Source organism: Epinephelus lanceolatus, chromosome 5, assembly GCF_041903045.1.
Source record: "Epinephelus lanceolatus isolate andai-2023 chromosome 5, ASM4190304v1, whole genome shotgun sequence".
In the NCBI taxonomy this organism is placed as follows: Eukaryota; Metazoa; Chordata; class Actinopteri; order Perciformes; family Serranidae; genus Epinephelus; species Epinephelus lanceolatus.
This window is the reverse complement of record NC_135738.1, coordinates 4,205,566-4,220,922: the sequence shown is the minus strand read 5'-3', so window position 1 is coordinate 4,220,922 and position 15,357 is coordinate 4,205,566. Positions and strand designations below refer to the sequence as shown.

The 15,357-nt window shown below is 42.1% G+C and overlaps 1 protein-coding gene across 1 annotated transcript in view; it reads right to left on the bottom strand.

Annotated features, from left to right (window-relative positions):
* Positions 1 to 15,357, bottom strand: part of asz1 (ankyrin repeat, SAM and basic leucine zipper domain containing 1) — a 42,755-nt gene continuing 27,398 nt past the window's right edge. Inside the window, exons 9-13 of the mRNA XM_033635832.2 lie at positions 14,176 to 14,232; positions 12,119 to 12,231; positions 6,699 to 6,804; positions 6,395 to 6,508; positions 1 to 419 (exon numbers count right to left, since the gene is read on the bottom strand). Coding sequence (XP_033491723.1) covers positions 252 to 419; positions 6,395 to 6,508; positions 6,699 to 6,804; positions 12,119 to 12,231; positions 14,176 to 14,232 — 558 coding nt within the window. The 3' untranslated portion in view covers positions 1 to 251. The remainder of the gene's footprint in view (positions 420 to 6,394; positions 6,509 to 6,698; positions 6,805 to 12,118; positions 12,232 to 14,175; positions 14,233 to 15,357) is intronic.

Below are 15,357 nucleotides of genomic sequence, written 5' to 3'. Positions count from 1 at the left end.
TCTTGAATTTGAATGTGCAAGAAATTGTTCCCCAAAAGAAACTTTAATTTTCACTTAAACCCTTAAAACAAAGAATTCAGAACGTAACTCAAAGACAAGACAGAACAAAGTGGAAATCAAGTTTTACAGCTGCAAAATAACAACGCTGTCCTGTCAAACCTTTTCCTGAAACATCTCAGTCCCTCAGTGATCCAGTTTATCACCTACTGTTATCAAAAACAAATTATTATCACAAGCTCATTAACTAACGATTAACACAACCATCTCTGCAGGTAACCCTTCCCACCGGCCGCTTTGTAAAGGAGGAAGACGAAGGTGGCTCCGAGTGTGCTCACTGTGAGTCCGGTCAGGGACCGCATCCTCCGGTTGCCGTAGGAACCAGGTTGAGGAAGCTGACAGCAATCTCCGGCCTCGTCCATCTGAGGGAGAAGGAGAGGTCGCATGAGAAACACACATTGAATCCTGTGGTCAGAACAATGTGACCTTGTGCAGGAAGTAGACGGGTCATTTTGACCTAATCCAGTATGGATTATAGCAGTTTACTGGTCAGACAGTTTCAGGCCAGTTAAACCTCCACTGGGTGGGAAATATCAGCTCAGTCAGTACTGGGCGGGAATCAAACAGAGGGTGAGGGCATGTCTGGTCCCATCGCACCACCACAGCGTGACTCGCAAACCTGAGTCACCGAAACTTCCTGTGCCAAATCCTCAAGGATTCATCAGCCAAGCGGAGAGTCGGGTCTCTCGGTCATGGTCAAGTCACGGAGGAATAATGCTATTCACAAACTCTCAAGTCAGAGGGTGACACAGTGTCACACTGAATCCAAGTCATGTGAGAAACTTTGAAGATAAAACGAGTTCAGCTTTCTTCCAGTAAATGTGACTCGGGAACAACTTCCTGAATTCTGACATCATCAAAAAGGATATTCTTGTAGTTAATGCTGGGAAGGCGTTATTCCCACGGGACATGAATGCAGCATAGATGCCAAATCAAAAGAAAATATCTTTTAAATTTAAACTTCTCTGTTGTTGATCCATGTGTTTAGTATGCTCCTCACATACAGTTAAATAAAATACTTCCATGTCTCGCCATTGCTGAAGCTTCACTGAAACTTTGCTATTCAACTGCAAACTGTGGACTGTTTGGAGCACAGTGAACATCTTAGTCATCGGTGAAGAAGTGGATTATTGACTCTGTGTCACCACTGGCATCCACTAATCACAAGCTACTGGGACACCCTGGTGGCCTACAAGTTTTGGGTCCCTACTCTGTAAACTTTACAGATCAGAAGTACAGAGAGTTGTTGACTAGAGATGATGCACCGTCTCATGGTGGTCACTTCCTGTCAACGTTACAGATCAGAAGTACAGAGAGTTGTTGACTAGAGATGATACACCGTCTCATGGTGGTCATTTCCTGTCAACCAGCAGCTTTTTACAACGTTACAGAACAGAGCATTGCAAGTAGGTATAGTAAGTAGTAATATCCTGTATACAATGATGTTGGTTTTGAAGTCGTGCCACCTGAGGGGTCAAAGGTCAAGGCATTTAACATTGGTTTTCAGCCTTGCTCCTTACATACAGAGATTTCTCTGAATCTTCTGATGACACAGCGCTTTCCACAGAATTAGAATCAATGTGTGTATGTGTATGTCAGTAGCTGACGGCGGGTGGGGGACAACAAACTTTCCATTTTTGTGTGGGTGTGCTCTTTTTATCATTTTGTGTCCCCTCTCTAAATATAGAGGTTTTTGCGGGTAGTTATCTCAGCAGAACTCCTCATTATTTTTTTGTTTTTTTCCCCCCTCAGCAGCAGCATTTCAGGGTATTTTTGCAATAACAATATTCTTGATGATATGACAAATTAGCTAAAAAAATATTATTAATTTAAGAAAATAGAACTGGAAAAAATAAGTGATATAGTTTTACAGATTGCTTCAAATATTCAGTAAAAACTAAAGAAAATGATCTAAAAAATGTCCCCTGGGATCCATATGTATAAATCAACAGGTGATTTCCTTCTTGTAGTAAAATCCTAAATGATTGAGTTGTTTTTTTCCACCTGGACCTTTATGCTCTGCCATTTCTCCTCTAATCATCAGGCTGTAACCTGTGACAGGCTGTTATGATACCACAACTATCAAACATTCACATATGGAGTTTATTCACGTAGGTTTACATCACCAAAGGTTTATGACTAAATCACTTGACGACACTGATGCTGTGCTGCTGCCAGAGGAGCCGCTGAATGAGTTCCCTCTGAGCGGTAAGTCACTAAAAGAGTCTGAGAAGTAAAACATTCAGGACGCCACAGTTTATTCCACACTACTGACGCTGCTCCTCTTTTTGGAACCACCACAGAGTCTGGAATAATTTCACTTTCGGCCATGCTTGTTGCTGTGGCTAACAGTATGACGTCAATATGTCAACAAGTAGAAATATTGCGAGTATCACGATATTTTTCACATCACATTAAAACTTATACCAGTATTATCATGAACGAGATGATATGGCACACCCCAATTTAATGTTATATACAAATACTGATCAGTGCAGCTTTAAATCACACTTGGACTCCAGTCATGCTCTATCTTTATCTTTGCCACCTTTCTATGATCACCATAAGCTCTGCTGGAGGCTGGTTAATGTGCAATTTCCTGTTGGTCACTGATAAACTGCATTTTACTTGACTTTATGAAAGCTCACAGCTGGTTACTGTATCACACATGTATCAAAGTCAACACTAGATGACAGTAACGAGCACTTTCTCCATTCACAGTATTGGTTCTGCTCTGGATGTTGCTCTTTAACTTGTTTTTCTTTAGTGAGAAAGAGAGAAAAACGGGATTTGTTTTCAAATCAGAACCAAAATCCACCTCAGTGTGTGTCACAGTTTGTGCAGTGAGAGCTCCAGCAGATGCAGTGATGTAATTCAAGTGTGTGTGTTTCAGGAGACAACCCTCGAAAGATAAGGTTATATTGTGTGTGTGTGTTTATGGACCCCGGGCTGAGAGCCAGTGGGTCCAAATGGACTTCATTGGCCGTCGGATTCTTGTCTGACATGACTGAGGAACCCCCACCCCGACCAACACTATCAACACACACACAAATATCCAGCTACACTATCAACACACTCACACACCTCCATCTGCTGCTAACCCACCTCCTTTACTCACCCCGTACCCCCGCCTCTCCGTTTCTCCCCTTTTAAACTCCCTCACCCCGCCAAACCTGCGCCCTCTCCTCGCTTCTCTCCGCCCCCCACCCTCGCCTTCCCATCAGCCCCCTCTCATCCCTCCGCCTCATCGTCTGTGTGCTGACAGGTCGATGTCACAGCGGTGCTGACTTATGGGCTGTGAGGATTCTGCCCTGTCAGGAACGACTCTCTCCTCTTGGAATACAAATGCAAACACACACACACACGCTCACACACAGAGTCAGGTGCACACATGCAAGCACTCCCGCACATACCTGTTGGAGCTCGCCAGAATTCATATTCACCACCATCTAACACACACACTATGTTCTGTTCATGTTGCTTTAATCCTCAGTGGTAAAAGGAAGGATCTCAGAATAACAGCAGAACAAAGGAATTCAGATCGACTCGTATGAAATATGAATACATTTGAACATGAATGATATTATCAGCAGAATAAAATACTATATCACAGATGAATCAGTTTCAGTGTCTATGTTGACGGATACAAACATGACAGTTGAGTATTTTTTAAGCTGTATTTTTATCTATGTTCACATTTTATTTCTTATTTCAAAATCACTAATTTTGTATTTTCAGTTCTAGTTACTATTTATATCTAATTTTCAGCTACATTTACTGTTCAATGTTTTACTATTGATTACAAACATTATTGTTACAGGGTTCCTACACAGTTTCCATTTAGAATTCTACACTTTTCCAGACTCAGATTTCCAGACCTCTCAGTGTATTTTTTCAAACTATATTTGACATCTGAGCACAAATATTAAGATGTTTATATTGTATATTCATGGTTTTGAAATCCATCTGTTAACATGTCTGTTACATTCTGACTACTCTCTTTTCTTCAGGGATTTTTCCAGCAGCAGTGCTGAGGTTTGTAAGGTTTTTTTTTTAGTGCTTTAAACACAAATTTGTACACGGATGTAGAGGTCGAATTACGTTTAATAAAATGCTTCCCATACTCCATGACATTAAAATCGTTCCTGCACAAGGGGGCTGTATAACATTTGACATCTAGTGCCTAAATCAATGTTGTGATTCTAACATTGCTTTTAAAATCATTTGATGACAGTTAACAAGTAGAACACAGATACAAGTTACCTACTAGGTAAGGGCATTTAAAGTATCTTCCATATTTGAGAACTCGCATTATTATAGAGTACTCAAGTACGCATAAAATAAGCAAATAAATAAAATCTAGAGTAACAAAAGGGATGTATATTGGCCAATAACAAAAAACAAGTGCAGTCTGAAATTCATTTGATGAAGAAGTGTGCTTCAATTTGTCTCTTAAACCTACCCAGGGTATATGCAGGAATCCTGAGGTTAATTTCAATACCTTTTTAAGACTTTTTTAAGACCTTCCAAAAAAACCTTAAGACCTCATCACCACTTCAAGCTGTCGTTAGCAGCAACGCATCTTTAACTTACTAAAAAGTTGTAGTTTAGTTTTCTATGGAGCACAAACATACAACAGAACTCAGATAAGATGAGAAGGATTTTTTATTGTCTTTTGCTCCTCTGTTTGGTGCCTGGACGTGCGCCGTCGTGTGATGTCGCACAGGTATGCGCACGGTCCCAAGTGGCAGTCCGAGTGTACCTACCTACACATTGTTGTTTGTAATAGTTGCGAGGAGGAAAATAAATTATACATTCATGGATACTTTTTGTCAAAGTCACACTCAGGCAGCAGTCTCATGATGAGGCACTGAGCGAAGCAATATGCTGACTGCACACCGCTCTACAATTAAATAAGAATTTACCCATTTTAAACAGATATGAATTTTAAAAAAGTCACGTTTGCATGTGGGAGGGGCGGTGGCGAGGACTCTATACGTTGAACAAATACTAATCCAAATGAGAACCTGAATACTCATGCCATCTCTGTTACCAACATAAAAAACATGTGATGGACAGTGTTTCTGCACTCGAGACAGGCAGGTGAGCTGAACGTCATGTCGCAGTAAACCATGTGTGTAACAGCAAATGTTAAGTGTGAACTTGAACCCCCTCGAAAATGAGATGGCACATCTCAAGGGGCTATCCTTAAAAATAACAGTATAAAGTATAAAAAGCTACAGTTTGTCAGAAAGGCCAGACCTGTGAAGCTATTTTAGTGGCACGTAGAGGTATTGTCTCGCTTATTTTGTATCATCTGAGCAGCTCCTCTGATCGGCCTTCAAACTATTTACTACAAATCCTGGCCGATGAGGATTGGGGCTGATCGATCAGAGCACCCTTATTGACTGGCGCTCTATTTATAAACCCTGCCTGCCTCTGGCTCTGGCTGCTTAAAGTAGAGATAGTGAATTAACTGCATATGGAGAGATTCTCCCAGAAGTGACACTTATCATTTAGCTCACCTGTGTTCTTATGTTGCCAAATAATTCTAGGTGCTGCAGCTAATACAAATCAATTAACATCATAAAGAATAAATAATCATATGTTATTGTTTCCCCCATATTTTTTTTAGTCTCTTTTATAAATAAGAGCCTAAAAAGTTATATTTGGTTATTTGTGATGATACGTAAAAATGCATTCAGAGATATTGCTGCATTTTCCTTCAAACTAATTTGGGTGCAGATGTCCAGATTTGGAACACTTATCAGACACTTGGGGTCAAAGTTGTTTTGCAGGCCGTGGAGGCAGCCCTGTGTGAGCGCGTGTTCAGTTCCACGTCATACTTCTTGCACGCTTAAGACGACATCAAGCTCACTCTGACCTCGACTCTCTCACACAGTGGTAAACATTTTGGCTGCACCGGCTGCCTGCTTTAAATGCCATGAAAAAAACTTTGCTTGTAAGAGAATATGAGTCTGGAAGTATTTTTCCATACTCTTTTTTTTTCCATACTTATCCAGACCTGGAAATGACTACAATCAAATTCCATACTGCACAGGAACCCTGTGTTCAGCTACAAAATGCCCTGCCACAGTCCGTGTCTGTGTAACGTTTTCAAAATAAACAAATATAGATTTAAAGTGTCATACTAGTGTGGGTTAATATTTCATTGCATTGCTTAAAATACTAAAATTTATGATGTGGATTTTTCTTTTAACAATAATTTTAGGGATTTATTAAGTCAAACAAGACGATGGGTGTCTGCTTTAAAATTAAGAGTAAGTATCAGCTCAGCAATGTACGTGTGTGTGTGTGTGTGTGTGTGTGTGTTGACCTGGCACAGCAGACTGTGGAGGCAGGTGACTTCCTTCTGCAGGTCTGTAGTCTGGACCACCAGCTGGTTGCAGACGGCCTGAGCCTCCTTCTTCGGGTCCAGTGAGAAGACCAGCTACATGGAGGACCAAAGAGACAGAGACCACGATTTAAGCCTCCTACAGACTGTGAGATTTTAGCAAACTACACTGTGCCACATGGATCTAATAACCTTGGGTACGACATCAAGTTTGTTGCATGCCGACTGTACGATGACAGCACCTATTGAATTGCAGGCTGCACCACTACAGACGGACGACATGTACCTGAGATGTTTGGCGGGGAAACCGGCTGACGACGTCCTGAATCATCTCCGTCAGGTAGCAGCACTGCTGCTTCACACTTATCAGGAAGTTATGCAGCTCCTCACTCCTGCGAAACATGAGAAACTTTCTGATTTTTTAATGAAAATATTTTCACACCTACAATTTTCATTTATCATCACATTCTGTATGGACGTGTGCATTTATGGAGTGCTGAAATAGAATCAATCAGACACCTTGATCAAAGCTTTATAATGTAATTACATAACTGATAAAGGGAGACAAGGCACATCAAAGCATTGTTTATCTGATGAGTAGGGATGAGCGAGTACACCATGATCTGTATCTGTAGGTGTTTAACCAACATAATTATCTGTATCTGTACTCAGGATGGTGGAGTTTAAATTAGGAGTAGGAGGAGTTTACATTGTAACTGGGTGGGGTTTAAATTGTAAATTGTAATTTCAAGCCTGAAGTGTGTATAGGTTGAACAGAAGTTGTTATGATTTATTAGTTATTAGAAAACTGTTCACAGAAAAGCCTCATGATTAAGCTTCGGGTCACTTTTGATCAAAAGAGATTAAACATTTCCTTCATCATGAGCACCGACTGACACATTTTACTCGTATTCGTATAAGTAAATTATCTGTACAAGATACTCATTTAATCTGAGTATTTGGTTCAACCCCACTGATAAGTCACATTGTTTTCTTTTAGGTCTACAGGCAATGCTATTGGAGCTTTAAAGCTGAGCTCATTAGATTTAAACAGTCAGCATTGAGAGGGTGTCCACATATAAAAAACAAGGCAAGGCCTGCTGAGGATGCCCGACAGTGACGGGGCAGACAGATTGATCACTTGGACCAAACTTGGTGTTAACATTCTTCATGCATTTTCCTGGAGACCACCTCACCAAACTACAGAAAACTGAGCAGGTGGCCGAGCCCTCTCTGCACCTCCTCCCCATACTAACCCCATGCTGTCATCCCTCCCTGAAAACATCCACCTTAAATGACAGGTATTTATATTCATCAACCTCTCTTCCCATCCCCAGGTCCTGTGGGATATTGATAGCTCTTATCTTAATGGTACATTTCCCTTGGTGAGGGGACTGGGCAGCCAGCCGTCCCGGCCCTCCTCACACTCTGTCAGAGGGGCGAGTAAACACTGTCAGTCAGCCTGTGCTGCACCCTCACCTCCCTTCTCCCTGCTGTTAGTTTATCTAGGGAGCAGAGACTGATGATGGGCCCCTGGTGGGAAGATCGTTGAGGGGATCGTAGATGCAAAGGACTTTCTGATACGTGGGAATGTTTCAGAGGATACATGTGTGCCAAAGCACATTGGGCATACCTGCCATTTTCCAGCAGCACCAGTAAGTGCCTTGCTCAGTGGTAGCTGCTGAGGGGAGAGTGATGCACATTTACTTTCACTTCACACATTTTCTCTGACAGATTCAGACAAGCAGTATTTCAGTCATGTCACTCCTCCAACTTTCTTTGAAAGTGGCAGTGTGTGGTAAGCTCCTGGCTAGGCCGATCTAAGCCTATCCTGTCTGCCTAGGGGTCTCTGTCCCCTTGGACGTGCACAGAATAACTTCATGGCGTTTAAGGCGATGACTCACCCAACCGCTTCACACTCAGGTACAAAGCACCATACCACCTATTCGAAGTCTCAGTCCAATGAAGTCAGAAGAGCTACATTACTGAAACAAAGCACACTGGCTGATGTGCCCTGAGATTTTGTCAATGAAAATGAGAGGACTGAATCTCTGACAAGGTAAAACCTGACTCATTAAAGCACATAACTCATTCCACCATGTCCTAACTGAATGTGGCACGAGTGTCAGCGACAAAATCAGTTCAACTGCATTGTTTCCTGTTGGAATGTAGCACTGCACAGCGGCACACTGTTTTGAGCTGAACTTTTGCCAGACACCCTGTTTCTATTTATTCCTGTCGCTCGCTTTGAAAGCCGGATTGGTGAGGTGATAATGAGGAGTTATCGATGCGTTTTTGCCTCATTTCACTTAAAACTAGAATCACCACCCGTGGTTGTATGCCCCCGCACACCAGTCAAATTCTGTTACAGTTTGCATCCATGTCTGTGAAAACATGGATGCTTCACACCCATTGTCCCCCTGACAGCACAGATATATACAATCAACACAGCTTCAAGGTGGACACCCATTAGTGTCATCAATTAAGTATCTGACCAAATGTCTCCATTTCTGTTTCTGAGATATGACATTGAGTAATCCGTGATGCTTCGTCATAATTAGCATACGAATTCTTAAGTTAGGCCAAAAACATATTTTGTTAGGTCACACTGATCTTGACCTTTGACCACAAAATTCTAATCAGTTTATGCTACAGTCCAAGTGGACATTTGTGCCAAATTTAAAGAAATTTTCTTAAGGTGTTCTTGGGATGATGCATTCACAAGAATGAGACAGATTCAAGGTCACAATGACCGTGACTTTGACCATTGACCACCCAAATCCAATCAGTTCATTGTTGAGTCTAAGTGAACATTTGGGCCAAATTTCCTTGAGGCGTTTTTGAGACATCATGTTTACCATAATGAGACAGACAAGGTCACAATGACCATGACCTTCGACCTGTGACCACCTAAAACTTATCAGTTCATTGTTGAGTCTTATTAGACATTTGTGCCATATTTGAAAAAAATCTCTTGAGGCGTTCTTGAGATATCGTGTTCATATGGATGGACAACCTGAAAACATAATGCCTTCCAGCCACGGCTATGGCCTGCGTGGAGCCATAAAAACTCTTAAATAAGGTGTCAGCTGACTGGAGGAAGATCGTCACGGAGCTGAAAGTTTCTAGTAAATGACCTTGGCTAATAACAACATACTTGCTGTTGGCTACATTTTATGTAATTTCCAGTAAATATCACAATATAAAACTTGTTTTCTATTTAAAAAGTATAAACATAGGAAGATAACAAGTAGCCTACTTCGTCTCCAGTCTGATCTCAAGTGGACAGCTGATCGGTGTCTGGTTGGTTCAAACGATGTAACAACAGTGCATGTTTATGGGACTTATCGTGGATAGTGAGCGTCTGATGTTGTGTGATGCGATGTCATAGTTGGATGCTCACTTGCTGTTAGGACAGAGTGTTAGTTAAGGCCCTGAACACAGAGACAGAGTTTTAGCAGCTGGAGGTGCCTTTTTGTAAGTGTTATTAATGAGAATGAAGCTTTTTGCTGCATTTTTTGCCTTGTGACGCGCTTCGTGTTTCTGGCTCTGGGCGACTGGCATTTTTGCCGGAGCGCTCTGAACTCCTCAAATTGAATAGCTTCAACTCCGAGTGGAAAACACCCCATGTCATGGGGTGGTCATCTTTTTCCCACTGTCCAATCGGATGATTTGAGAGGCGGGCCTTCTGTGGTGGTCACAACAACAAGTTTACAGTTGGTAAACAATGGAGGAGAAACTGGTGGTAGTGGTTGCTGGATACGGCCTGACGACAGACAGCAGGTTGTTGAATTGCCTCTGAGTCATCCTAAAATATGCCTGGAAACGTCCATGATGGAGGAGAAGCTCCTGGACCAACTGGTGGTACTCCCCATGATCCAGCCTCTTTTTTAGGGTCTCATGTACCCACACAGATCTCTGTTTATCTGCTGACAGCCTCTCACCCTCAACCAGAGCTACAGACAGTACCCTCTGCCTCAACATGTCAGCAACTACACACTGATTACTGGGGGGGGGGGCGGTCTCTCTGTGTGATCCAGGCCTAAGAATGAAAATTCAGTGGACTGGATCACCCATGGCACTGGAGAGGCCCATAAACAAAGATAAGACAACCCAACACCATCCAGGGTCTCAATTTTATCAGGGTGAATCCGGCACGCTTTGTCTCTGTGTAGACGGTTTCAAGACCTCAGTGACCTCTGCCAGAGGGACGAGCAAAGCATCCTCTTAGTCTTTAACACTGGCTCCTTTAGATCAACCACAAAACCTCTCCAAACTCAAACACCCAGGTTTCCACTTCTGCAACAGCACAAAGCTTCATTTTTTTTTTTTTTTGGCCGTCCATTATGTGTCTGTTGATTCACGAGTCCCCTTGGATAACAAAGCCTTGAAAGCCTACTTATTCATTTTAACTTCCTCATCAGGCTCCCTGGTTTCCACCCCAATGGGCACCTCTGACTTTCTGGCTGGACCGCTAAGCAGCTGCCTCTGCAACCGCGGTTTTGGACATGACCTGTGAGAATAACAAGCAAATCCGCAAACTGCCCTGAGATTCAGGAAAAATGCAGCGACCCTGTTGGTCCTTTAAGCTTAGTCTGATCAAGGTCCACAGCTACAGGTCCTGCCAGTAAGTTAAATTATTGTAAAGTAGTATTTAGATGGGCAAACATGAATGAATCTGCATATCTGTAATCTGCATATTATCATAATCACTACCACTGTTACTCCAGGCCTATTCTTCCTGTTGCTTTGTTCCACAGGTCCCCGACATGTCAAAAAAAAAAAAATGTTTGTAAGACTAATTTTCTACTATTTTCCATTCCTGAGTGTGAAATTAGGACCTGATGGAGCTCTTAAGGAGGTCTGGCCCTGATGAAGCCATCCATCCCTCTCATTAACCTCCCTCTCTCTCTATTGGACTGTCTCTCATCCGGCAGGCGAGGGCGGGTGCAGCCAGCGAGCCCAGCTCTGCTGAGGATTCATGAAGTGATGGGGTGCGGTGCGATGGCTTTGTTTGGCCCCTGCCACTGGCTCTCCTTTGCTCATTGCAACCTCCCATCGCCTCTCACCTTACAAATCATTACAGCTCCGCTTAAACCATTAGGGCCTGGCTCAGGGCTCGGCTACGGAGATGGGAGGAGGGGGATGCGGAGCCCGGACAGTGAGATGCTCATGGCGCTGATGGACGACTTCCAGTGGAGGAGGACAGATGGAGCATTACGGGGAGATGGAGGAGGACTGGGTGTGGGGGAGGGTTGGAGGTGTGTGGCTGACAAGTGTTTAAATTTTTGCTACTATAGTAACTTTGTTTTTGGCTTTGCGCAGTGTTTGTGGAATACTTTTTTTGCAGCTGACAGCTTATCAGACATTTCTAGCAGACTGATACAGAGATTTTCAAATACTCAAACATCTCTCTCAAACATTTTTTGACAAATTGTCTGTCAGACGCCACAATCTGCAGTGATGTTTTATAATGTTTGGACTGTGCTGTAGATAGGAAAGCTAGACTGCAGTGAACAGAGCCTCTGATCAGAATATTAGTCATTCTAATCTCATAATACTGCCTCTCTGAAAACTACAGCAATGCTTAAACTAATTCACGGTTTTCACTTGAATGAATGTACACTTCATCGGCCTTCTGAAGGTCTATCGTCTGTAGGTGTTGACTGCCACAGGCCTGCTGGGCATTAAGATGTGGTACCTTACCCACTGTCCTCGGCTCCTGGTAGGCTGATTGTGTCTAGGTCCACTTTGTCCAGGTGCATCTGCCGCACAGCACTCAGCACCTTCTGCTGGTCCTCTGGGTCTTTGATACCAACCTGACAAATGGGAAAAACTATTTGTCCTTCTTGTAGTTTCAAATGTCTTCTTGTCCTATGTTCAGATCCTCAAACTTTATGATTAATTGACACACACGTATACTGGTATTCTTCAGCTGCTTGCTCCAAGAAGCTTTGTTATGCTTCACTAAGTTTGAGATTAAACCCACGCCTTTTTATCACTGCAACACTATGTCAAATGAAACATTCTCGATGCAGAGGTGTAACTTTTTACATGTTCACCATGAAGTATGTTTCATGTCTGACAAACTTCTGAACTGGAATTCAAAGCTGGGGTAGGCAGTTTTATTTTGGCGTCATTAGGCAAGAATCCCACAATAAACTTTGAACACATTGAAATTCAAGTGGTCTGAGAGAAAACCTAGAGTGCTGCCCCTCCTCTTGGCTCTGTTTTCAGGCTTTCAAGCCCGTGATGGGAGATTCTGGCCAATCACAGATCATTTCAGAGAGAAGCCATTCTTATTGGCTGTTCTACAAATGCAGATGTGCGTGTCTTTTTGGTGAAAGCCTGATTCAATGGCCGAGAATCCTGCAGAGAAAGTTGTTATTCCAGCGTGGGCAACAACTGCCTATATTGCAAAGAACTCAAAAAAAAAAAAAAGACTGACTTATCAAAACGAGTCATAGGGCTCAGTTACACAATAGATACGCCCTCATATTTCCGTGTGTTCTTTATGATGGCACAGATACAGCCAATAGATGGCTCTAGTCAGAGTTAAAAGTTTCACACAACAACTGATGAGGTGATGGAAGAGAAGTTCGTAATAACGTACCTTTTAACAGATGTAGCGTTGTAGATGGCGGTGGTCTGTTAGGCCATTAAATACATTGTAACATGTGGACAGGGAATTGTTTTCACTATATTACCAAATCATTCTGCTCTGCCATAATTTAAATGTCTTTGTCGTCTCCTATGGTCATTTCTCACTTGAACTACGCTTAACTGCCTCCACAACCTCTGGCTTGCTGCTCTGTTCTGTCTGTATCTGTAAGCTATAAAGAAATGTGCACAAATCCGGACGAAATGAACGCAGGGTATGAAGAGAAGGCTCTGTCAGTCTCCTAATGTTGACCTTAAATGAGCGCTTAAAGAAAGTCTGAAAATAAACAAAATAAAAGTGTTTCAGAAATGGAGAGAAAATGTTGCTAATAGTTTAGCCTTCTGCTAACCGAAGCCAAAGGCTCACAGCTGCGGCTTCAAGTTCATGTTTATGTAGCTAATGTTAGCTAAAGTCTTGAATCTCCGTGTGTCTTCTGCCTCACTCCCTGCAGCTACAAACCACCTCGCTAGGAGGAGAGCAGGCAGCAGATCAGACAGCCCTGACTCCCCGCTGGATCAGCTATCTTTCTGTTGCTGCTGTTACACAGGTTAGACCCAGCGCTGCTGCTGGCCACCAGAACACTCTAAGATCTGGCACTGGAGGGGCTGAGCAATACGCTGCGCACAACTCTACAATCAAATAAGAATAAATAAATCAATGTATGGGAAACATGAAACTGTATGAAGCCTGTGCATATGCTTGTGGTTGTCTGGTGGGAGGGGCTTAGGACGGACAGGAGAGAGCTGCAGCAGGAGGGTGTATTTTCAAACTCTGCCGTTGTTTTGTTTTTCGTCATGTCCAGATTTCTGCCTGCCCCAGCTTTAACATTAAGCTGTCAGTTGTTATTAATACAACCTGCCTTTGTTATAATGACTCAAATGTGGGTGAAGTGTACCCGACACACTCGTTTTACCTTTATTTACCTCTCATGACAGATTTTACAAAAATATAATATAATCTCTCACCACCTTCTTTCTACTGAACCTGTGTCCTTTCACAGCTGTGACATCAGCAGCTACCCTCGTCTCTTTCTGGGTCACCCTGAAGGCTGGCATTGAGCAAAAGAGCTGACAGACAAACAGATGTTACAGTTATCCTCTACCTTCTCCAGGTCCTCCTTCTCCATGGTCAACAGGTAGCTCCAGGTGATGTCATTTTCCTGTGCAAGTGTGTATGTGGAGAAAAAAAGATGGGTGAGAAAGAGAAAACATCACTCAGCATTTACCAAATCAAAACTTCTCCAGCTGAAACAGATGTACCTGCATAAGGCTTCGCCACTTGGTGACAATCTACCTGCACCCATCAAATCCAGTCCTCACATATCAGATTGGGACGAAAACTTGAGCTGACCCTCAGTTTAATTCGGTCCAAGCCAATCAGGCACAGTAGATCCATTATGAAGCGCCAAGTAAAATATGTAAACTATTCATCTCATAACATGTTCTGTGCTCAGCACATTTGGGATCAGTGGAACTCACCCACAGATCTTAAACTGTACTGTACTGCGCGTCTCTTTGCAAGAGAAGAACAACGCCATATTAGAGCTGTTGTAGGTTAAAAATATGATAAAATGAAATAAAAATGACGGAGTACCATTAAAAAAAACACTAAAAACTCAAGATTGTTTTAGATTAAATTGGAAAAAAAAAAAAAACAAAAACTTGGATAATCTCTGAAATTGAAGTGGTGCATTTACCAGGAAAAAAAAACAGAAATTTATGAGAAAACACTTTTATATTCTTTGAGATTATAAAGTAATTTATTAGCAAGCGAAAACACAGAAATTCTGAGATTAAAGTCACACACTTCTGAGAAAAAAACAAAGTATGACAAATTATGTTTCTTTTTTTAAGAACTATATTTCATCACTTTGCAATGTTGGATCAACCTCATCACACCACAGAAGCAATCCCATTGTATATTTACTAAGACAACCTATACATTGTGTACTTTAATCCAAAAAATAAACAGACATTATTTTCCAAGTATTTTTATCATGTCAATTTGTGACTTTAATTTCAGAGAACTTCTGGGGGGTTTTCCCCACCCAAATTTATGACTACAATCTTGGAGGATATTCAAGTTTCTTCTTGTAAATTGGATTTTTTTTTTCGTATAGAGAATATCAGTTTTTTTCCTCTTAAAAATACAGATTTAATCTCAGAAATTCCGAGTTTTTTCTCCCACCACTCTGTGACTTTTTTTTTTTTAAAGGTAGGGTCTGGAGGATTTTCCAGTTGCTGTTTGTAAACACACATTCAAATTCAGCCCCTCCTATCAGGCT